General features: G+C 45.0%; 1 protein-coding gene across 1 annotated transcript; it reads left to right on the top strand.

Moving 5' to 3' along the window:
- The first annotated feature begins 629 nt into the window (after nt 1–629).
- LOC311494845 (neuron navigator 1-like) lies at nt 630–23,723 on the top strand. Its single transcript, XM_084554096.1, has 4 exons — nt 630–810; nt 9,521–10,345; nt 21,502–21,604; nt 23,124–23,723. The coding sequence occupies exons 2-4, from the start codon at nt 9,526–9,528 to the stop codon at nt 23,446–23,448; spliced, it is 1,248 nt and encodes a 415-aa protein (XP_084410222.1). The 5' UTR covers nt 630–810; nt 9,521–9,525; the 3' UTR covers nt 23,449–23,723.
- The last annotated feature ends 1,153 nt before the right edge of the window (nt 23,724–24,876 follow it).

Raw genomic sequence — 24,876 nt, 5'->3', positions numbered from 1 at the left:
TGGCTCCCTTCAGCTACAGGTACGTGAGCAGAAACACAACTCAAACAACGATTTATCAGACTCCCATTACAAGCCTAAGTTCACTGACCTCCTTGTAAATATCACATGATCATTTCTCTCTTCATTCCTCTTAATGACCACCCTCCCACTCAGAACACTAAAGACCGTCCCCAGAGGCCTGTTGTTCAGCCTATTTCAGTCTAATTTCAGTCCTTCGTATTTCCTCCAGCCACATATTTGTGCGCACGCATACGCGCGCGCTTGAGAGTTTTCTGGAGCAGAGCTGATTGTTTAAGTGTCTTCTTGACAGCCTCTGGGCTGACTCAGTATACCATTGTCCTCGTTCACACACACACACACACACACACACACACAGTCTCTCATGATGTGGGATAAGAATAAGAACAAAGTGAATCTGATGAAGTTAAAAAGGCAGTGCTTGATGTTTGTATTTGAGTGGTTTATGGTATTTTAATAAAATAGATTAACTCATGGTAAATGAATCAAAACAGAAAATTTGAGCTGTTTTCATTGAATGTTGAACTTTTTGACATTTTAATAATGGAGTTATTCATAGTGCTTCATCCATCACTGTACCAGTGTTTTATACTTGATATAATCTTTATGATAGTCAAACTGTCATACACAATAGCTTATGATACTAGTAATGAAGTCATTTGCATGTTCAGTAATGGACGTGTTCATGATGTGTTGACAGGGTGCAGGTACACGAGAGCGATTTTTCAGTGGACGAACTGAGTGACTGTTCCTCTGGATCCATAGAAGTCTGCTGTGACGACCTAATACCAGGTTAGACCCGCGCAATAACACACACCGCTCTTTCTCTTTCTCTGTCTCCTCAGCAAAACAAGACTTAGTTCTGTCTGCTTACTTAGTATCAGGGCGCCAAGAGCCATTTTGGCAGGTACCAATGATGCCTACTTTCTGGCAGCCAGACATATTTACTGCGACAGAGTCGTAAATGGCGTCAGGCGGGACATGCCAACGACTGACCTTTGGGTCTCATTGTGGGACCTGAATGGACTCAGTGAAGACTTGGGGACAACCATTCTTTGTCCAAATGTATGTCTGTCATGCTGCTGCTCATCAAGCCTCAGGAGCCATGTCTGAAGTTAGGTGGTGTCATTTTGTGTGCGAGTCCCAGCCCCGGGGCTCCGCTGACTGCAGTGGCTCCTCGATGGAAAAGAGAGATGGGCTCAGGATGCTGAGATGAAGGACGATGATACTGGTGATGTGGGTCAGTAATGGGATGAAATGCGGCACTTCTCAACTTGCTGCCAGGCATTATAACATGCATGCTGGTTTCAGCTTCACCCAAGAGCTGCCATGGCGTTGAACCCTTCCTCCTCTCACGTGCTCTTGCCTCCCCTCCCTCTTGCAGTTTTTCTTTACCGACTTCATTGACCTGAAAAGCCACAGTCCCAGCGTGACCCCTCCTCTGTCCTCCTCCTGTGGCTTTTGAGTAATGGATTGCTCTGCAGCCACAGCTATAGTCATGCATTGTCGTGGTCAGTCTGTGTCTAAGGATGTGGACGTGCTTGAGAGATATGACTTTCATGGCGCAGTGAGTCACCCTTGTGATGTGGTGTCAGTCACATAGGAGGGGAAAGACTGCCTTGCTTTAAAATGATCTCAGAGTTAGTGTGTGCAAAGCTTTATTTATGAAATCTCTCCAGCTTATACACACACATAGAATATGTACAGTATACTGAATAACTCAGCAGTTTTGGTTCTGGCATGAATCCTGCTTGTTGGATTTGAAATAGAACAGTGACACTGGGTTTACCGTGCTGTTTTTCTTGAGTAAAAACCATGAAAACCATAACCCCTTTACATTGTTGCCTCCAATTCTACGTACGGAGCAGCAGGATATCATGTTATTGAAGACCATTGTATAACGTGTATAAACTGATACAGTTCCTTCACTGTGAATGTACAAACCCTCAAATTAAATCAGCTAAAATCAATATTTCAACCATGCAAGCAGAGTAGCTCCAGGGGTGGTAATGTCAAGGACTATAAACTTTGCTGTATAACCTGCAAAGCTAATAGCATTCATATCAGGCTCAGCTGCACATAATGCACAGTGTTAAATGTCCTGGGCACTGTATAGGACACCATTTAGCCCCTAATACTGTCACCGCTCTATGTACCTGCACTGTATTTAACTAGTATCTTCTTCTATCTATTTCCAGCCTCTCACTTACAATATTTTGCAGATCCACTTGTTAAAAGTACAAAATTTAAATTACATTTCAAAGTTCACAGTTACTGTGACAGGAACTTCTTCTGAGAGGAAGAGATATAACAAAGAGGAAGAGACATAAAAACTATGTTACAGAGAATAAGACAGATAACATACGCTCATTCATATATTTATTATTATTATTAGTATAAATAGTTAGAATTTCTCAGTTCAAACTGTTTTTCTTCTTCTCTTTCTCTATTTCATTGGTCTCGCACGTCTAGCTACCAGAATAGAGCCGTTTGCAAATAAAAGCGTTTTAAAACCTTTTTGGAGGTTTCCACCAGCTGGTTGTGGAAAGGGGGGGATGGGAACTGGTGGTGGACCAGCCCCAGTCTTTAAAGGCCTCTGGCTTTCTTGGAGCTATGGTTGTGGCCTTGTAATTGGTCCCTAGCAGGCGTTAGAAACAGAACTAAAGTGTCTTAGACTCCTCTGAAGCTGCATTTTACATGGAGGGTGGGCTGACACCGTAATAACAGTAATTTAGGGAGCGGAGGAAGGGAGGGAAGCTGGGTGGAACACGAAGTTTGGGGAAGGAAGAGAGAACGAGTGAGAGGGGTGTGAGAAGAAAAGAGAGGACCGGTGAGGTGGATTTCATTTTTTGTAAGACCGACATAGAACAAACACCAAATATGCCCATGGGGGTGAAAACACAGATTTAATGTTGGTTAAATTTTGACAAATCTGACCTAAATATGATCTGATTTGGTAACCGACTGTCTTAGAAGTCGTTTTCCTTAAACATTTTCCATATGCTTGCAGCATATCAGCGGTAACATAATCAGCTCTTACATGTTCTTTTCGAGACACTAATGAAGACCTGAACAGTTAATGTGACTGTGGCACCATGTGCTCTTTCAATTAGACCACAGACCTCTTGACCTTATCGCTCTCTTGAGAGGTGCATTTGAGCATGTGTTCGTATCCGAGCGCGTGTGTGTGTGCGCGCGCGCTAATGTGCGCGTGTGTGACAGTACACAGATGGTGAAAGACAAATGTGATGTGGACTGTGTATCATTTTTCATCTCCCAGCAAGGGCATGGCATGAAATTCCCTCTGGACGCTCAAAATCTGGTGTCCAAGGGTCCCAGCTCCCTTCATTTATTTTCATACACCGTGTAAACTTACACATTCTTAGTCATGTTGTCCATCCTACTCCAGAAATAGGTAAAAAAAATTACCATTTTGTATTGATTTTGTCATGTTTGTCAGCCGTGTGCGCGAGACTAGCAAATCACAGATTGGCTCTGACGCCATGTGAATCCACATACTCGCATAAATCATCCACCCGCCACCCACCCGAACAAATCATTTTCTCTGATTTAGAGACCCACGCCCGATTACACATTACCATTACTTCTTACTTTGAATATATGATATCACTACTCTGAAGTCAGGCTGTATATTGACACACAAATGCTTATTCTTTAAAGCTATCAACATATACAGTGCTAAATAGCATAAACACAGACATGGTATATGTTTAGGGTTATTATCCACGTGCGTGCCTGCGCTGTCCTGCGTACCTCACTTTGGGCCGTCCCCATTTAGACAAGTACATTTGGCTTTTACTATTAGACTAGGGGAGGCAATCTTTAGTAATGAAGGTATAAAATCAGCTTGCCGTTGATAAAATTAATGCATGCCGCCCGTTTAATGCCCTTGCGCAGTTTAGTGGACAGCATTTTGATAACCCGGACTGCATCTACTCTTAGACAGTGCCTAATCCTCTTTGGTCAATCTAATCACGGGAGGCATATGCCGAGTTGGCACCGGACAGTGGTGAGTGGTTTAATAGCTTTAGGAAGATGATCAGACATAAGAATGGGCTAGATTATGTCCACACTCATCATCAGGAGTGAGGCAGTAAGAAGTATTTATGGTTTGATGCAATGCCCTGCTCTATATTTGACCTGAACTTTGACCTTTTCAGGAGTTCAGGCCAGTGCCAGGGCAGTTGGAGTGATGGGCGATATCATACAGGCACGGGAACGGGGCTATTTTAGAAAGACACATGTGAATAAACATGCAAAAATTCACTCAGACACAGAGCTGCTCCTCATCATGCCGCCATTCTCCTCACACAATGAAGCATCCAAGCCTGATATGGCAAGGACAGAGCTGCCACCTCCTCCTGTCTCCTCTCCTTTCTACCCCGAGGGCCATTTCCTTACAATGCATTAGACACACAGTAAGGCACAGCTGCATTACAGAGCACAAGATGAAGGAAGAAAGAGTAGAGGGAGAAGGGTGAATTGAGGGATGGTTGAATGAGTGCACACTCAAGATATTTCTTGACCTGTGGGGTGACTCCTACCCAGGGCGTCCAGTTAAATCATTCATGTGTGTAACCTCTCTTCTGTGTTGGACCACACACACACCCACGCACACAGGAATGGGGTCTCTTTGTCAGATTAATAACTCTTGCAGAATCAAGCCAGCGTATAAGCCTATACTGTAGATTTTGGAAACTTATTATAAAAAAACATATATATTTATTTTCCATGTGCTTCTTTTACTATAGGTTTTACTTTAGCGACAGTTATTTATTTTCCACCAAAAGAAGCACAAATACACAAATAAACACACACACATATACACGCCAGCGAGCCATCGCTACTGTCTGCACACCACGCTGTAACCAGGCAACCATTCTCTGCAGCAGAGCATTGTGGGATACCCCTGGGAAGTGTGCTGAGAATGTCAACACTGAGGCGCCTGTGAGGGAGCGTCTACAAAGAAACAGTGCCCTTTTTTTTTTAAAACAAACACACAAATTCATTTCTTCCCGCATGCTTCCAGATCCCCAAGATGGCAGGTTGGATGTTTTTGAGCTCTCAGCTGTGATGTGACTCACGATGAGTGTGTGACATTCACCCAGGGAGAGAATGGTGTTTGTGCTGGATTAATGTTTGTCCCTCTTGGAATCGGGAGTTTGTGTGACTAATGCACTCGCACTATTGTCACCCATAGTTGAATTTCCCAAATGCTTAAGCCAGTGACTCACGCTGTGCATCATCAGCACTCAGCGAGACTGCAATGGAGGTGTCACCGCGGAAAAACTTTATCTCTTACTCACAAATGCAGTTTTAACTCATAATAGGAAGCCACGCACTGCACGCATCAATCAGACTGCCATCTCAGTGTTTTGTGTGTAAACAGGACATACAGTATATATCATTGTGTTGGTGTTGTACCAGCTTGTGTGTGACCATGAGCCTTTCCTTGTGTATGTGTGTGTCATGGTCTGGTATTCTTCATTGTGTCCTGTAGGCCCTATGCGTTAGCGCGTTAGCGGACATAAGCAGTCGTAGCAGGAGTGGCGAGGCAGTGAGGCAGGATATCCCCTCTCTGTCTTACAGGCTTCCTTTGCTCCTCTGGCACACATACAGAGATCCTTCCTCACCCGTCCTCTTCCTCCTCTTCACACTCTCCTCAAAGCCTCGTTTTCTGAGTTATAATTTTCTCCTTTTACCTCAGCATTATCATCCAGTGGGCTTATTTTACCTTGTTCTGATTCGCTCCCTTATTCTTCCTCTTCTACGCTCAGTCACACTCGCTCTTGTCATGTTCTTCTCACCTCACCACCCCGTTCACACTTGTCTCATCTTTAAAACAAGTTGTATTTCTTGCTCTTGCGCACACAAAAAGGCAAAACAAGAGGAACAAAGAGCGGGGTGCCTGACGACAAGGAGTGGGTGCAAGTGAGAACGCATGCCATCTGCTTTAGCCGAACGGGAACGGTTCCTCTTTGAGTATAAGGCGCTGTGATGCAATTAGTTACAACCAGATCTGCAGTGCTTTGCTCTTCGCTCACAGTACTTTTCCTTTCAAAGCTGGAGACCTGGTGTAACCTTGTAAACATGCATATAATGCACCACACAGTGTCTCTGAGTGTGTATCCTACTGGCTACTTCACATGACCACTCTTTCGAAACATAGAGGCGAATCTGTTCCAAGCTGTTTAGAGATGCTTGTGCAAATATACTCATGCAAAAATACTGAGACACTGCCGCTTTCTGTCTGTCTCTCTCTTTCTATTTCACTCTGTGCTTTCAATCTGCCCATTCATCCCCATATCTCCTCTTGCCTGTCTCACTTACCTATAATTACCTTTCGCTTAAAAGTGTCTTTATACGTGTGTGGAACTGTTTGCCGGTCATCGTAGCAAATTTCCTAAAGCTTCAGCCACTGTGGTCAGCCCACAGATGCACACACACACACAAACACTGAATGTAAGAGGCCGCTATGTCCTGAAAGTGTAGGCTAATATTGAGCGCTGGCACTCACACTCTGAAACTTCCAGCTTCTTTGATGTCGGACCAGATTGCTCTGGTCGGTCCGACTCCGTGCACAGGCAGCGTGCTGTGTGAGTAGAGTTAGAGAGAGACTTAAAGGCAATAAAGGGAAATAATATACAGTATGTTTACATCAGCCGTATATTAAAATGATTAGACGACGGTGCCAAAGAGACGAGTACTGGAACAAACAAGTAGCTGTGTGCTGCCAACACACTCTTTAGCTGTGTGTATATGTGCTTCCAAGAGCACTGACACAAGACTTTGCCCCATGCGCATCTGTGCACCACACAGACCTGCCTTGTCTGCAGCCACTCACTTCGGAATAACTTTAATCCCTCATCAGGGAGGTATAAGAGCTGACGTACAGCACCTATTAGCCTTAAATTACATCCCTCAACCCCGCTACTGCCCTGCTAGCGGCCCCCAGAGCCCCCATAACTGTCACCACGCAGCTCTGGCTTCAGTGTGGCATAACCACCTCAACATTGGCCCTTTATTAAAGCTAGCCGCTTGTAATTAATGGCTTTGACCTTTACACAATTAAGCATCCAGTGTGTGTCTGTGTTTATGTCTGTGTCCAGCTCCTGTATTAAACACATTCATTCAAGGGGATGTTATATCGGGTGCAAGCACGCTGGGCTTGCACTTTAATGTGTGTCGTCATTTTTAGCTTCAGTTGGCGCCGGTTTGGGTACTGTTGAAGTTGTTAAAGTACCTCTCTAATATTGAGCGTGGAATGTGAGCAAACAGGCGAATGTTTGTTTTCACTCTGGTTTAGTGTCAACCGATTTATGCAAATGTAACAGAAAACAGCAGGCTTGTTTGACTACTCCTAACAGTTTTGACCTGATAGCATCATAGCTACAGGCACTGCTGCTGGCATAAAGTGAAGCACACTAACGGTAACACAGCCAGACCGTAAACACTCCACCTGCTGCAAGACCAGGATGCACTGATACACAAAAACAAATTGTACTGCAAACACTTTTTATTGATTGCTAATGGGCCGTGATGGACTTAAAGTTCGTTTTATACCCCGTCATCCCGGCTACTTGTAATGGAAGTACAAAACACAGGAGATATTATGACATCATGCTATTTCTCTTTCTCCATTCCCTCTTTATCAGCCCTTTGTGTTGGGAGGAATAAGAGCTGATTCTGTAGGGCAGATAAGAGTGATGGTAGAGAAAGAAGGACGTGAATAAGGAGGCTGAGGAAGACGATAATCCGGTTCCTTGACTGAGATGGGATGTCCAGAGCCATGTAGTGACGTAGCTGAACGTGCCAAAGCTAACCCAGTCCCTGGACTGGAGCGTTGGCTTATCCGCGCCTGTCTCATCAATGTGACACGCTCGCAGAGGAAGACCCACGCACACACTCGCACACGGAGCGGAAGATGGACAAAAATATAGACATCAACACTCATTCACACACCCACATGTGCTCACGTGCTTGTTTTAAATCACTGCGGTAGCGTAATTATTGCGCTGAGGAATGGATAGAGGACTTGATGGATCTACACCCTGCTAACTTAACGGCCTGTACATCTGTATTAAGTAGCTAGGGAGGGGGAGGGGGGACATATTGGAAGGAAGGGAGGAAATTAGAAAGGAGTGATGGAAATGAGTGGAGAGGTAATACGAGGCAGGTGGGGGTTCTGTGATGATCATTTGAGGTCTGTAGGCTCCTAATTGAAGCTAGTGTGGTGACTGGACTGGCTCATTGTATATGAGGGGCTGGTAAATGGGTATTCTGCTCCTCTAAGCTGATCCTGCTGTCATGGCTGTTTTTCAGATAATTTGAATCAGCTTAATCATGGGTGGGCTTCTGGTGATTAGGACACATAAGAAAATCTGAATTTGAATGGCTGAATAGAGCAGCTAATGTGATTATGACTGATTGCACTGGTTTTATGTATGTGGGGGACAGGTTTTCATTTTGGATAATTAGAGTCGCGCGCAACTCTATAGTCAGAATGTAAATATGGCTTCTTCTTTTTCACTTCTTTCTTTATTTAATGTAACGTTCTCCTCAAAAAGAAGGAAAAGACTGAGAACAATAGGATTAACTGACAGAGTTCATTTGAAGAGGAACCCCTCTTGTAAAGGATGTGATAAAAAAGAGAGAGAGAGAGCTATTATTGAAACACAGGAACAAGGAAGAGCTGAGTTTATACAAGATGCTGGTAATTTATCGTCAAGCCCTTATGTTCGCACTCACTGGTGTGCGGCATAACACAGCATCTGCGGTGTATGTTTGAGAAAGAGAGAGAGGGAAAGAGAATCGGGCAGTGAATCAGCCAGTGGGAGGAGAGACAGAAAGCGAGAGACAACAAGAACGAAGAAGGGAGGGAAAGAGGAGGAAGAAGGAGAGGGAGGGTGAATGAGCCAGGGGGGGTAGAGCGAGCGAGCGAGCGAACCAGCCAGTGAGGGAGAGGTGGAAGAGAGAAAGGGGAGGGGGGATGTTGCTGCTGCTGCTGCTGCTGCTGCTGCGACTGTTTCTCCTGTCAGTCGGCTGCTGCTTGCCTGGCGAACAGGAGGGAGTGCAGAGCAGCGGAGAAGCAGAGGGGCACGCGGTGGAAGAGGCTCGTCAGTGCTGTGTTTTATTCTGGCAGCACTATTGTCATCTGTGTGGCTCAGGAAGCCGCAGACGCGCTGTGAAGGAATATATTTAGGCAGTGGACACATATCTGCAGATCCATGGATTATCAGCAGTGAGTAGGACTGTCACTCTACTAACCCACTGTCATTTTCAGCAGAGGGGTGAACCCACAGACTGACACTGCGGGGAGTCTGGCTCGGTCTTGACCCGGGGGTGAAGAGAGAGAGCAAACCAGACAGCCTTTGTGCTTTTTTTTTTACACATTTCTTTGTACCCATTCTCCTTCCATTTCTTTTTGTCGGGTTGTGTGTATTTCAGTGTGTCACTGATGCTGTTGCTTGGCTCTCTGCAGGAGGGATGCTGGAGGCTAATGTGGCTAACATTAGCATGACGGCTAAGCCCAGAGAGCTGGACCTCAGGTCTGCTGCTGTCTCCTGCCAGGATATTTCAGCCCAGGCTATGGCCTCTAGGAAGCCACCTGCTAAGCCCTCCGCTCTGCCCCAAGGACCACCACGGCCTTCTGGGTCAGAGCTCAAGGTCTACCGGCCCACCTCTGGATCTATCCCTATTCCAGTCCCCAATCCAACAGGGCTCCGCAAGCAGCGATCACTTAGCAACTTGTCTGTGCTCACTGATGCTGAGAAGAAGCTGCACCTGTACCAATCTCCCCGGTGGAATGATGATACAGGCAGGCCTAGCACTGGTACCAACAAAGCTGGCCAGACTAAGACAGGTCAGGCTGGTGGTGGGAGACCACCGCTCTCCCGGACACTTTCAAAGTCAGAACAGTCTCTGTTCCAGGGGAAGCCCAAATCATTCTGCTCTGCGGCTGTGACTTCTAACGTGGGCAAGCCGAGTAGAATCCCTGCACCTGGTAAACCACGGGGACCTTATGCTGAGGTCAAGCCCATCAGCAAGGCCTCTGAGGCGGGCCAGAGTGCAGACACAGAATCTGGTGGTCACCCAACCAAAACTAACTCCAGTGGAGCTGGTAGTACTGGACCTAATGGTAAGAAACCAGGGGAGAAGGGGAGATCAGGAGCTCTGTCAGCGGAGGACAAGAAAGAGAAGAAGGGGCTAGAAGGAGAAGATGATAAGGGCTTTCTGAAGGTGGACCCAGAGTTGGTCGTGACGGTTCTGGGAGACTTGGAGCAGCTGCTCTATAGCCAAATGCTGGGTGAGTGTGTTAATCCTGATTTTGTTATTTTGATATTATCATTCATGTTATTTGCACTCATTAAGGATAAGGATAGGTGAGGGATGAGGATTTGACTCCCTCTCCTTTCCTCTCCTGTCCTGTCCTCTCCTCTCCACACCCAAATCTTTTCCTCCAGCTCCTGCTCTAGCAGCAGCATCAACAGTGAATTTTAAATGAGTTCAGTCTCTATTGCAGCAGACCATAACATCAGCCTGTTATTGAATATTGAAGTGGTTTTCACTATATAATATTAACAGTTCTTGTTCTGGAGCTGGTGAAAAATTTTCAACACTGTTTAGCTCTGTAAAATAGATTCTGTTGTATGTGTTCGCTCAGATGTGTGTACGAGCAGCGTGCGCTCCTATAAAGCAGCTGAAGTAAGCATTTCCAGAGGGCTGACATTGTTGTGATGTTGATTCATTAGCCAGCACTGGAGTGTTTTGTCCTAGTCTCATCTGACCCACTGCCACAGTGAGCTAGATTTACATTAACCTATCAAATAAGAGCCCTCTTCTACTCATTATGCCTCCGTCTCTCTGTTTTTCTGTCTCTAACTCGACACCCCTGCCGGCATGAGAGCATGTTCTAAAATTAAAAGCATATCTCACAATCAATAAGCGTATCTCACTGTCACTGTGTGCGGTTGTCTAAACTGCATGTTTCTGCATGTGGGCTGGGTCACACCAAAATCAGCCATTCGTTAATAAATGCCGTGTGACTGGGGACTAGTGGGGAGTGTGTTTTCAGTCGGTAAATAAAACGGCTGCATATTGAGCCAGGCTCTGGTCACAGTGGGCCACATATTTAGCCTCGCACCACTCCCTCCTCACCCCCGTCACCCCTTCTCTCCCTCCTCCCCTCTAGTTCCATTGATCTCCGGGCCACTGACAGATGGTCACTATCCACCACCCCACCCCAGCCCCACCTCCTCCTCCCGTTACCGGGGGCAACGCGTGGGAGGAGAGAGGGGAATCTGAGTGGGTAGTGGCACGGGCAGGTAGAGTTGCACCATGCGCACGAGCGCTCACGAGTATTGCTGCAGACACTGGGAGAGGATGCACTGGGACACAGCGTGTATTCAAAGTTTTTGTGTCTCGGGGGTTGTTTTGTGAGAATGATGACTGAGCTTGTGACTAATAGGTCAAACAAGGGTTTGAATCTGAACCTTTCATCCATTATTCATTCACACACACGCACACAGACTCTCTGCATTTCGCTGTTTCCCATTCTCTTTCTTTCTTCCTCTCAGTAGGAGCAGAAAGCATCAGAGAGTGAGTGAGATGATCACTCACTCATCAAACCATTTTCTGTCTTCCACCGCGTGTCCTCTTTTTCTGCTCTCACCATCCTGTATCCTTCAGCTCAGTGCCGAAACACAGCATGGATAACCTTGCCCCTGCAGCCTGTGTGTGTTTGTGTGCTGTATGTGTGTGGTGTGTACCTGCGTGCCCTTGTTCCTTGTTGTGATGTTGCTGGCCACACCAGTGCTAGGCAGACAGGTAGGGAGGAGGGTGGAAATAATGGAGAGAAAGAAAGTCGATGGAGGAACCTGCTAAGAATTGAGATTCATGGGAGATAAGGGAAAGGGCAGGACTTCATTCATAGAGCGAGATAAATGAGACGGCGGAAGAGAGAGAGCCATTGGAGTAAAATAATGGTTATAGCCGTTGACCTATATTTCTACTTGGCATCCCGAGTACAGTCTACCACAACCTGAGGTTTTATCATAGAAGCCCCAGCAGGTGTGTTTGTTAGTTGTGTATTCACGTAAATTTGCGTGTGCGTGTATTAGTGAGAGGTTAATTGGAACTTGGCCTGTAGCTCGCAGCTGTGGGCTCATCCTTTATCGTATCTACTTCTCCATTTCCGATGGGACGCTCAGCTAATTGGTTTCTGCTCTGTGTGCTCGGTCATAGGAAGATAGATTATGGATGTTCAATGCATCATTCCCAGCGATCCACTCTTCCTCTTCCCTCTTAATGTCCCACCTTGTCCTCTTCTCCATCCTAGAGAAATTAAAGCAGAGTATCCCCGTACTGCATGGGTATTATATCATGATACATCAACCTTAATTTGGCCATAGCCTGCTGTTGTGGAAGCTACATGTCAGCTACTAGCTGCAGGGAGTAATATGTGCTTGTCATGTTTTGTGACATCTACCAGCATGCACTGTGACATTGTCCTTTTGATATTAGCCCTCAGGAGTAGACAGAGATAATGGAGAATGCCATTTAGGAATAATCAGGATGTATAACCCTGGACCATCAGCTGTACACAAAAAAAGGATAAGCCTCCTCCTACACACGCACACACGCACAAACACACACTGGTTATTTCAAGGTTAGGCCTATATGTTTATCTTGTGAGGTGATTTCAGATTAGTGTCAGTATTATCTGTTTCTCTTTAATCGGACATACATGTTTAACCACTGAGTGATGATGAAGAGCTTTTCATTAAATGGATTTAGAGAATTACTTGACTTGTGTGTCCGTGTGCAGCCGCTCCGGACCTCCAGAAGAAGTAATTCTCCCAAATGCAGCTCGTATTATACGATATCTTGTTAGTGGCATTAGAATCAAGGTTGGACTCATTAGCAGAGAACGATGACCTCCATTTGTGAAATTCTGCCATTGAAATGAGGTGACCTGAGTGGCACCTTGTAAAGCATATACAGCATATACTGCCAGAGTAATCTAAAGCACTAAAACTCAGATGCATGCCACTAATGACACCTCCCGGTCCCATCCAAGCACCCGTAATGAGGTGTGTGTGAGAGGGTAAGCTCCCTAAAGCAGTGGTCTTTCCCAGCATGGGGCAGGCACAGTTTAGAGACAATCCAGTCTAAGACACCATGCAAGCATCCGGATTAGACCTCGCATAAAGATAATGAGAAGATTCAACCCCCGTTCCACTAATCACAGATCTATCACCCTGGAAAAGGCCAGCAATAGAGACTAAAATGAATTAAAGATTAAAGCCTGCAGGACATCTGTTTGGTTAAAGATTTTAAGGGAGTTTTACTTTACGAAAGATCAGATAGAGAATATAGATTGAGGTCAGGGGATTGGAGATGGTCTCGGTTTTGGCCGAGCTGAAGACTCAGCAGAACTAATTGTGACTCAGTGCAACATGGATGCTCATTAATGCCGCCCTGACTACCAGTGCGCTTGTTATTTTAGTGCACTCATTGTCTTGTGTGTGAGTGTGTGGGCATGGTTCCTGCTGCATCCCCATGTCTGTGAAACAATAAACTTTACTGAGAAATCGACAAAGCCCGACAAAGAAGGCACACACAGACGAACGCACACCCGAGGCTGTTTAAGAGAACTTAACAGCGCTGCAGGAAATAAAGTCAAACCACCGCGGCTCCCTAAGTCCAAAGCTCTCACATGCTAACACATGCACATTCTGTGACTGATACACACTCCCGTCTGTGCTCCCCTATATTCAACCTTTTGGCCGTGACAGGGTATTTTTTATGCTCAGTTCCTCTATTGTGATCGCAGTGCTGAGTCTCTAATGGGATGCGGGTGCGGTCAGAGCGGCCGGTTCTGCCCCGGGCTTTGCTGACAGAAGGATTCAGGGCAGTCGTCCTCCTGTCGAGGAGGTGGCGACGAGCCAAACAAACGCAAATGCCCAGGGAAAGTGAGGAATAAAGCATCCCTCCAGATCTTTCTATCTCTACCCCCTTCCTCTCTTTCAACTGTGATGTGAGTTGACGGGTAGCGGCGTTCTGTCACCAGTCAGGCAGCAGTGAGGATATTTCTGGTACAAGTGTTTCAGGAGGAGGACAGAGGACATCTTTTTTAGTGTGGCGGAGATTTTGTCAGCTGGAGGATTCATAGATAAAAAGAAGTGGTTGCACATCATGAAGCATGTATGATTTTGCATTTGCTCCCTTCACGTGTGTTTGTGTGTGTGCATTTACAATGCTTTGTGGTCACTCTCTAAGGACTTAATGCAGGAGCCATTGCATTAGTGCTGTCTGCTTCCTGCCATCCTCTGCTTAAATCATATTAGTACTCTCTGTGTTTTTATCTCATCAGCTCTTACGCAGCAGCAGCACACATATACACTTCCTATCACTTAGAAACACGTAACTTATTATATTGGCGTGAGGATAACATTCAAATAGACCCAGTTGACTATGAAAGGGCTGTATTTTGTCATATTTGTGCTGATGTTTGAAGGTTTGAGTGCTTATTGATGAAGCCTGAGCACTCTCTCTTAACTTATCTACAATGAGTGTCACAGCAAAATTACCCTCTAATTGCAGCTTGGTAAAACAAGCAACCGAGCAAGAGTTTTTCTTTGATAGCATGAAGAAATAATATTATATTCACCTTAAAAAAAATAGAAAATCACAGAATCTAGTCATGTATATGGATTATATTATGTCGTATGTAAGTTTGCCAGTCTAATCCATCATTACTTTTTCCACATTTTCCACATGCTGTGTATATGGTACTTGTTTGTGAGAGAGGGCGAGTGAGATTTAGACAGATGGAGAGTTATGCGGGCCACCTTGTGATTGAGGAATACTTAGTGCTCATCTATTTCTGTTCTGTTTGTGTTTTCCTCTCATGAAAGGCCTCAGATAAAAGCGCCCATTGTTACTGATCTAGGCCTCTGCGTGTTCGAACGGCTTTAAGGAAGCAGCATCGGTCGCTCATGCACACATATATCTTAGTCTTATGACAGCACTGAAGTTAGTGACAGTGTTATGATCAGTAATACAGGATGAAACTTAACCAACAGACGGGGAGCAAACATAGGCGCCCCTTGGTGACGTGCACTCTGAATTTATTTGTTGAACTATAGCAATATTGAAGTGTTTATGCCTCAGTTATGCTAAGATGCATACACACCACATACTGTATATGGATGAAATATAGCTTACGTTCATATCCGATTCAAAAAAGTAGAAATGGAAGTTGACAGGCTTGGATTGGAAACTGACGTTTGGAAAATCTTTTGGAGCACAATCCTGTTGATTAAATTGAGCGGGAAACCTCGCAGCACAAGTCGTTCTTTAAATAAACATGTATTTAATTAGTCAGCTGTTGCATATTTAGCTATATTATGCCACCGAGGTAGATGCCTCTGGATTTATTAGCGCACAAGCGTTCGCTTCATGACAATATTGGATTTTCAAGAATCTTTTAACATGATATGTAAGGTATCTGACTTACTGAAATAGCATCATGAATATAAGCGTTTCCTCTGTGGGCTGGTTGGGCTCGGCCCGAGAGATAGGGTGAGGAGCTCAAACATCCGGAGGGACCTCAGAATAGAGGCGCTGCTCCGTCAGAGCAAAAAGGGCCTGTTGAGGATGCATACTTGGGGCTTTGGTGCACATGGCCAGCTGGGAGGAGAACCACGGGTAGACCCAGAATTTGCTTTAGGGTTTAAATATCTCGACCGGCCTGGGAATACCTCGGGATTCCTCACGAGGATCGAGAATGCGTTGCTAGGGAGAGGGGCATCTGGAATACAATACTTAGCCTTTTACATTGACCCCGACTTTGGATGAGCAAATTAAATATATGGTTGGATGGCTATGAGGATATTTAAAGTTGTATCCTAATACATATCACAATATAAAACTACACGTACTATGATAGACCTATGCCAACTGACGCAGCAACAATTAGTCTGTCAGTTGATTAGTCACCATCTTCAGCTTTTCTAATCTATTAAATTAGAAAATAATCCACATATTAATCTATAAAATCCACAATAACCCTAATGTCATCCACCCTTACATATGGATAATTCTATCCATCTGCTTTATTGGCTGAATTTTGCAGCATTTTAGTGGAGATACTTAGCAACTTAATTGCTGTCATCAGTTCTACTGTATCGCCCATCCCCTCATTAACATTGCAGGCTCTGCACACAGAGCCCAGACTGTCTGTGTGACATGTGAGAGCAGAGCTGCAGCTGGCTTTAAGTAGATTGTAAAATACAGTTCCACAGGAAACAACCCTCTTGAACAAAAATACACCCAAACATTGCCACACGTTACGGTCTGCCTCGGCTCATTGCTGGGTTTATTCAGCATGTGTGTAAGTAAGTATGTGGCTGTGTGCTTCCGTGAGCGCGTTTGTGACACTATCTGTATTTAGATTTGTTCTGATTTAGACTCGAGTTTTCCTGTGCACGCAGGAAGCAGAAGAGATGCTACTGCTTCTAGGTTTTTGACGCTCACAGAGACAGACGCGCATGACCATCAAATCGAATGATTGTGATTTTCCTCCAGGTGATAATTCTTTGACAGCCTCATCTGCATGCCACATGTGTTTTGTAAGTGGTGTGTGTGTGTGTGTGCCTCCCTTCATCTCTTAAAGCGCTCTGACATGGTTAATCACATCTAGTGCAGCTCGCTGCAGAAGAATACACGCATACACGTCCCTCATTGTGTTTTGAATAAGAAAAGAGGCGAGATGTTCTTTTAGCGTTACCTTGGCAAGGTCTTGGCCTTCCTTTCCAAGAAAGTAAACTTCTCTTAAGTCACTTCCAAGCTTCCTCATTTAAGAGGATAGCGCTGTGACTTTTAAGCAGATTGAAGAGAGATTAAAGTTAAAAAGGTTTAACTATGTACTAGTTGATGCACATACAACAGAATCCTGGATCTATATTTGGTATTTTCATCTGTCCCTCCACACGTCTGCAACTGTCTAAAGTCTAAGGCAGTTGGTGTGTTACTCATCTTCTCTGTCTCTTTTATGGAACCTACTCCTACACAAGGATTTCCAATTATAAATGGATTCCAGGGTGAGCTGTGCGAACTGCCCCTGACCATCTCCCAGTGTCATAAATGTGCATTGGCACGCTAATTGTTGTTTCATGGGAAGACTGCTGCATCATTTAAACCACTTGAACCAACAACGGCTTAAATTCAATGTACACAGAAGCCGTACTGAGCTCTGATGTGCTCATCAACCATTCATGTCATAAGTCAGATGTGATCTTCAAGGGTTTTAATATCCTGTTGTGACGTCCCGGTGAAGCAGATGCAACCTCAGTGCGCATATGTTTATGCATGTGTGCAAGTTCGTGGATGAACATTTGGGTGCTTTGGCGTGTGTTTGTCCGTCCTGTCCAGATGTGCAGGAATGGCTGCATGTTGTAATACTTCCTGTTTTGCAAACTGTCTAAGGTCAGCTTAGGGCTGTAATGCTAGGCTGAGTAGAGTCGAAGCACAGAGGAAGAGAGAAGATGAGAAATAAATAATCCATTTTTGTGGCTTAGTAATAGCGTACACCAATTGTTGTGAATATTATAAGCTCTGACTTTGTCTCATGTCACCTTGAACCTTAAATAATGACAAAAACCACAAAGGTTTTTACTAGCATCCTGTTTGTGTGATTCCTGTTTGTCACTTGTCAGGAATGCTGTAATGATTGTCTTTGCAGCAGACCAACAGCAGACCAAAGCTTAGGCTTATGGACTATTTTCAAGATGTACATCGCTGGAGATGTAGCTGTTTTACGGTGTAGCACCAGTGATGCTCACCCACACTCATCGATCATGCGATAAGCGTAATGTAGCCCGAGGAAGCTTGTAGTGACACTAACATATGTGCGCACACGTGGACGGGACGGAGACGGATGAACTCCGGAGGGAAGGAAGGAAAGAATAGAAATGGAGGCCATTACTCAAACCCTTCATTCATATTCCACCAGGCTGAATTTCTCGCTGGGGAAGATACACCAGATTTAGGAGCGCGCACATTTAGACCCTCTACACCGAAATCGGACCGACACAACGCATCCACACAAAATGGCAGACCTCTCCTGCAAGGACAGAGCCATTAGTGTCTCTGTGGGGAGTTTGTTTGTTTCTAATGGAGAGGAGAGTCAAGTGACCCAAGAGAGGAAATCAAGTGGACAGCAGTTTCACTCTCTTACTCACTCACTCTGTCTGATATCAGATTTAGCAATGTTATGGCTTCCTCTTTTTATATACGATAAAATACGATAAAATATGTATCTATTATGGTATGATGACACCAAAACCAACGATACATTTGTTCTGCAAATTGTTGCACTGTATGTGAGTCTCCTTCACTAGAAATGAGCACAGGCACTGTCATTAGTTTTGAGTCATTTGTTTTGTCGCTGAAAATATGGAGATGAATATTAGTCCGCAGCTGAAAATAGTCCCCGACAAACCCAACAAAATGCTGAGCACAGTGGAAACGTCTGGCTTTTCTTTCTTTAGGATTCGAAAAACAAGCTCTTAAACTTTGCTTCCAACTCAAAGGCCAGCGATTCTTTTTTTATAGACTTATGACCCGACCACACACAACAAGAGAGAGAAGGACGGATCTTTTTTTGTGTTTTGCTGTGTGGCCGCCTGTACTTTCCCCGTTTACATGCTTATCAGTCTCTCTTCCTGTTAGTTTGTTTCGTCCATTTTAACTGACAGCAGATTCGCATTAGGATGCAGAGATGGCCCTGCATATAGAGTGCACGCATGCACTTATAACAACGCTCTAACTCTAACTTGCTGACTCTCATTTCGAGAGTCTGAGTGGGCCATTATGAAAGGCGCCTCAGCCTGTTTCATAGCCTCTTCAGGGCAGGAGTGTGTTTTTGAGTGTACCCAGAAGAGGCAGGTGGAGGTACCTTCCCTACAGATACCCCATACACACTGTCATACACACACACACACACACACACACAGACACACGCTCAGTTTAGACCAGATCAGTGTAATTCATCTGCACCCCTGGGGAGCTGCCAGCCCTGACAGGGATATTTGCATCCCTAATTCCCTCTCCGCTCCCTCCCCATGCCAGCTGGGACCACGGGGACCAGGGCAGAGGCGGGACAGGAAGACAGACATGTACACACACACACACACACACACAATAAAGCAGACCGTATCAAATCAATTTGACGCCAGTGTTAAACAAAGCTCTGTTCAGGGTAATTAAAATTGCCCAATTAAAGCCTGTATGTGTGTGTCAGACTTTTTCTCTTTTTGCATGTATTAGTGGTTCTTTGTTCCTGCTAAACCTTGATATGAGCATATTAGCAAAGCTGAACAGTGGCTCTTTACCTCTTTAACTTCCACACTGTGCACCTTTCACATGAGCACCTCCCACACAACAAAGAAGTTCTATTTCCGTATATATATTTTTCAAACCTGGCGTCCACACTGTGCGGCTGTGTGTGTACGAGCTGCAAAGTTTTGCATCACAATTACTTCATCATCTCTCTATTGAGCCGCCTGTCCCCAGGGCTGCTTAATCAATTGTCTATGCGGCCATTCTCTTTAGGAAAAATCAATCCAGCTTTATATATCGGGTCTGGTGTAGGTGTATCTTCAATGTGTGTGTGTGTGTATGCACTTGAGCGGACCCAGCATGGCATGTAGAAATGAGTGTATGTGAACAGGGTTTAGTCTACAGCTGCTGTTGAGATCGACACCTCCGGCAGTTTATGATTTGCCCTCCTCGCTCATTAGAAAGGCCTCTCCTCACCTCCCCACTAGCCAGCTGGACTGATTCATGGCAGTGTTGGTTGTGAGCCGTGTTTGTGTGTGTGTGTGGGAGTGGGGTCAGGCTCATATGTGTTGGTGGATTTCTTCAGTGTGTAGAATAGTTGTATACCTTATTAAAAAAAAAAATCAATAATGCAAATTCAGACCGCCTAACAATTACTTTAGTAATTTAGTTTTCTCAACATGTACATTCTGTGTAGATTTCTCTGACAGTATTTAATGCAAAATGCATAAACGTAACTTTGCAACACAATCATAAAGGGACATATATGTTTCCGTCTGACCCTGTAATTTGCTTATGGTGGATATCTTATTATTCTTATTTGTGAGTCAGCTGGCCACTTCTATTGGTCTATTGAACTGAACCTCAGAGGTTAACAGACTGACCCATATCCTACCACCATAACACTTTTATTACCACCCCCTCAGACATAAATACACACCAGAGAGTTGGAGAGCAGGGGTGAAGGTCATAAGATGTGGCCAATGTGCCTGCTGTCTAAATGTTTGTGTACTGTATGTGTGTATAGTTTTCCTGGTTCTCAGTGTGTTATAGCTCTGATCCTAATCTGAATATGATGCCCATAATGTGTGAGGATCTGTTTAATAAAACAGTGAATTGAAGCCCAATTTAATAATTGAACATTCCTGAGCCTAGATACTTGAATTCTCGGTCATCGTATCACACTGCGTTGTCAGTGGGATCAGCCAATTTGGGGTAGCGGTGGCTCAAGTGTTTTGAGATGATTTAGGAAATCTTATTGTCTCTGATTGCATCCAATCATCCACCCCCCTGTGGAGTAGTTTTTAAGAGGCGCGCACACGCGCACACACGCACACACGCACACACGCACGCACACTCATGTCCGTGCAAATGCATCAGCGTGGCAGGATGGCCCAGCGTGAATGGCTCAATCCGAGCAGATTACAGCATATTAGGAAGGAGTGAGACAAATGCGAATGTGTCCCCTGGTGGGTTTACGGGAGAAAGGCTTTTTGGCTTATTCTGCCACAGAGCGATCGAGGGGCAAAGGGCCACAGGGCAATTGGCGGGCACCGGGACATTTTGACTGAGGTTAGGTGGAGAGGAGGAAAAGTGGGATCCATCCATCCAGACAGACAGACAGACAGACAGACAGGTGGTGGGGCTTTGCACTGCTGCACTGAGTACTACTAGAGTGTGAGGCTATCTGACTCCGTCTGTCGTTTTGTCAGTCTGCATCATATTTAATTTATTTTGCTCCACCGCTGTCTAGAAAAACAACAGTACTTACATTTCCACTATTACCCCTGCTTGTTACTGTCGTCATTTTTTTTCTCCACTGCTGCAGATTTATCTCTGAGGGTTTGTTTTAATGATTAGGTGAAATCCTAGATTTTGGCCGCTGGGTGCAGGGATTGAACGTTATATGATTACCAGTTTATGTGGCGAGCGTTTAGCATTTTGCAGGAATCTTCCAGGGTCACCATGTAATGATTCACATTCGGTCACATTTATCATCATTAATTAACCTTTGATACTGTAACAGGTAGTCACTGTTCCTTGCTTCACTATAAAAATTAAATATTGTCTTTGATGATGTGCATGTGTGCTCATATGTATTTGTGTGTGTGAGCACAGACCCAGAGTCCCAGAGGAAAAGGACCGTGCAAAATGTTTTGGACCTACGACAAAACCTGGAGGAAACCATGACCAGCCTGAGAGGGGTGCAGCTCAGCCACAGGTCAGCCACACGCACACACACACACACACACCCACACACACATATATATAAAGGTCTGCATTGATAGAAACAGAAAGAAGACTGGAAAACAAAAAGGAGTACTGAGCGAAAAGAGAGCAGCAGTCAAGATGTTCAGATTGTTATTGACATTGCTAACAGTGTGTTGGGGTGTGGTGGTTAACTGCCTGCAGGCGCTCAGATCAATAACAGTTTTCCTGATAGACCAGTAGCTGTTTGTCTGTCATTTCTCCGCCTGCTCTGCTCTCCCTTCGCTTTGGTTAATATGGAGCAGGATTAGCTCAAAGCTTACATCAAAGCCCACCCTGCCGATGCACACTCACGACTCTCATTCATACACACAATGAGACAGGCAATGATTCTCTGATTAATTGCACATGAGCGAGTCAATGTCCTCTTCCTTTTCCTGCATCCTCCGCCGGTTTTGGCTGTGCGTGGCGTGTCTTTGGATTTTGTCCTTGAGAGCTTCCCGTCCGCCTGCCCGTCCACGCGTCTACTGCAATGTATCCTATCTCTGTCCCTCAGCGGGAGCGCCCTACATGAAGAGCAAATCAGCAGATGGTTCCCTGCTGGAATATATTTCCTTTGCCATTCATACTTTTACTGTACTGTAATAACCTTGAATCACTCCACTGCTATCCCTGAAGACATATTTTGCTCTGAGGCGTACAGCCTGTCTGTGAAAGTTTAATGTGCAAACAAGATGAAATAAATCCTGTGAAGAACGAGTGTTTGGAGTGGGAGATTTGCATGAATTAAACAAATGGGTTGTTGAGCAAGCAAACTGTTTTGTCTACACATATTTTACCTGATATATTGTATATACATAACAAGCAGAAAGCCTGTGAAAATCCATTTTAACAAGACGGGTAGCGTCTCCTCTGTCAGCCTCTCCCCTCATCCTTTCAGCCTGCTTCACTGAAAAACGTCCTTATTGGCCGTGTTTGATGATTCTGTATCCTGCAGACGAGATTAACTTTAATGTAGTAGGAAAATGCGTGCGCTGTCACATAGCTTGAGTGCTAGTAACTTTTAATATGCTAATTCTCATCATTCTCAGTCCAGGCGCTAAGCAGTGATGTGCCATGCTGCTTTGTCACAGGAAGTGCATGTGATGTTAGTGATTCTCGTAGACTCACAGAAATGTGTGACAGTGTCTTAGCGTTTCAAGCTCAACGCGAAGCACAGAGCGGCATAAAGGTTCAGTTGCTGATAGGAAAATAACATGAAGGCACACACGTAATACTTGCATGTGTGCAAATGTACAAAAGCATGATACGCACATGCACATCCAGCATCTAATCCCTTAGCCCTTTGAGTATGTTCACTGTAAGTATATATTTGTACTGAAGTGCCACTGCAGGAAGGGTAGGAGAGATGACTGGGTGAAGGAGGCTCAGTTTTTCTGAGCAAACAAAAAAGCATTCACTTCCTGTCTGCTGAAATCGTGCCCAGCATTATTTTTACCACCTAAAAGATATCTGTTTTACTCTCTCTATAGCTGTGTGGAGGGGACCGTGGGCTACGACAGCGATGAAGCTGCTGCCTTCTCAATTTCCAGTCTGTCAAATCGCTCCTCTCCGCTGTCATGGCGCCATGGTCAGGCCAGCCCGCGACTCCAGGCCGGTGACGCTCCGTCCACCGGTAATGCCCACTCAGAAGTTCCTCTCCGGATCAGCCACACCTCTCGTATCCACCTCATTGAAACTCTGGACGGCTCAGATCCGTCCCTCCGGAAGGGAGATTACCTCAGCGACAGCGACCTCGGCGGAAAGAGCGCCAATGAAGATGATGATGATGATATTGATGATCTGGGGAATGGGTGAGTTTTTTCATTTTTTTTTTCTACCAGACACATGTATCCCATAAACTGTGTTAACATTTATTGTGAGGCCATTGCTTCAACCTACCAACTGTTACCTGTTACACCCCTAGTCAGGGCCACAGTTTGTGGTTTACCACATAGCAAAGCCTTGATCAGCTATAACGCGTCACGAGAACCCCTTCATAGCGTTTGCCTTGACCTTGTCAGCTGTAGCAGTTCATGCAGCTGGCTCTGCCATAGTCAGAGAGCAGCCCTCCAGCAGAGTCCGACAATGATGTCACCATTATCGAGCCCCCTCGCAGAGATCATCCTGTCATTCAGCTGCAGGCCCGCTGGCCCTGCCAGCAGGCCTCCATGTGGTGGACCCCTCACAATGTTGGCTCACCAAAGCACGCTGGCAAAGCTAGAATGCAGATGTCTTTGGAAATCTGGTAACTTAAGCTGCCCAGCCAATGAGAGATCAGTCAGAGATGTCAAGGTCAGATTGATTTTTGTTTTCAAGTAGCCATGGGATCCTGGGATCAAAGGATTTAATGCTGGAATCACATCAGAAAACAAAACATGAGCTATTTCAGCTTCAGAAATGATCAGAAATGCTTGCTGTGTTGTGCAGTGGTTGTTACCCAGGTGGCTTTTGAAACGGTTTCTATTCTCTAATTGTTATATTGACTAAGACATTGTCCCACATAAACACCTTTCTGACTAATGCAGACAGCTGACTGAAGTTGTTCATTTGTCGTTTGCTATATCATAGACTAGAATGAAATAATCTTAATCTAAATGTGAACATTTTTGTCTGTCTGGCTGGCTGTTATTGATGACATTGTATCTTTGTTAACACAAGTTGTTTTCCTGTGACAGCCGAGTCAAGGGGACAGGTCCTAAGAGTGAGCAAGCTGTTGTTCGTGTTCACATTAATATTTATCAGTACGCTGTGACTTGTTGATTAGTTGAGGAGATTTGCAAGATTGTCATCAATAAACAAACAGAAGAAAGAAAGTGGATGATGACCTAAACTGTGTTCCTTGGATTTTCTTGGCTGGTTTTGGAGAACTTGCAGCTCTTGCCCCAGTAAGAGGAGATATGACACAACAATTTTAACTCAGTTGTGGACACAGAATCATGTTTCACCAAGCAGCTGTCAGCACAGTGAGCGAAAACACATGATCTCACCATAAACTATGATTCTGGCTGTGTGTGCGTGACGTGAACTACAAAAACTAAAAACTAAAAAAAAAAAAAGGCCTGCGCTGGCCGCAGCTTGACATCTCCATAGTAACCACAAAAATGCGTCCCTCTGTCCCCCAGGACATCAATTGCAACACTGTTTGAGTCACTGCAGCGTTATTGTCTATCTGGTCACGGCCTCCAATTAGTGGTGGTACAGGTTTATGCTATGGTTTGTGCGAAGAGGCCAAACAAAAGGCAG

The sequence above is a fragment of the Chelon labrosus genome, assembly GCF_963514085.1.
Source record: "Chelon labrosus genome assembly, chromosome: 10".
Taxonomy (NCBI): Eukaryota; Metazoa; Chordata; class Actinopteri; order Mugiliformes; family Mugilidae; genus Chelon; species Chelon labrosus.
This window is presented reverse-complemented; position numbering and strand designations above follow the sequence as displayed.

Excerpts from the sequence above, each read along its gene's own strand:
- LOC311494845 (XM_084554096.1), top strand. The coding sequence starts at position 9,526 with ATGCTGGAGGCTAATGTGGCTAACATTAGCATGACGGCTAAGCCCAGA. Across the intron at positions 10,346-21,501 it reads GCTCTATAGCCAAATGCTGG|ACCCAGAGTCCCAGAGGAAA; the intron begins GTGAGTGTGTTA and ends GTGTGAGCACAG. Across the intron at positions 21,605-23,123 it reads GGGGTGCAGCTCAGCCACAG|CTGTGTGGAGGGGACCGTGG; the intron begins GTCAGCCACACG and ends CTCTCTCTATAG.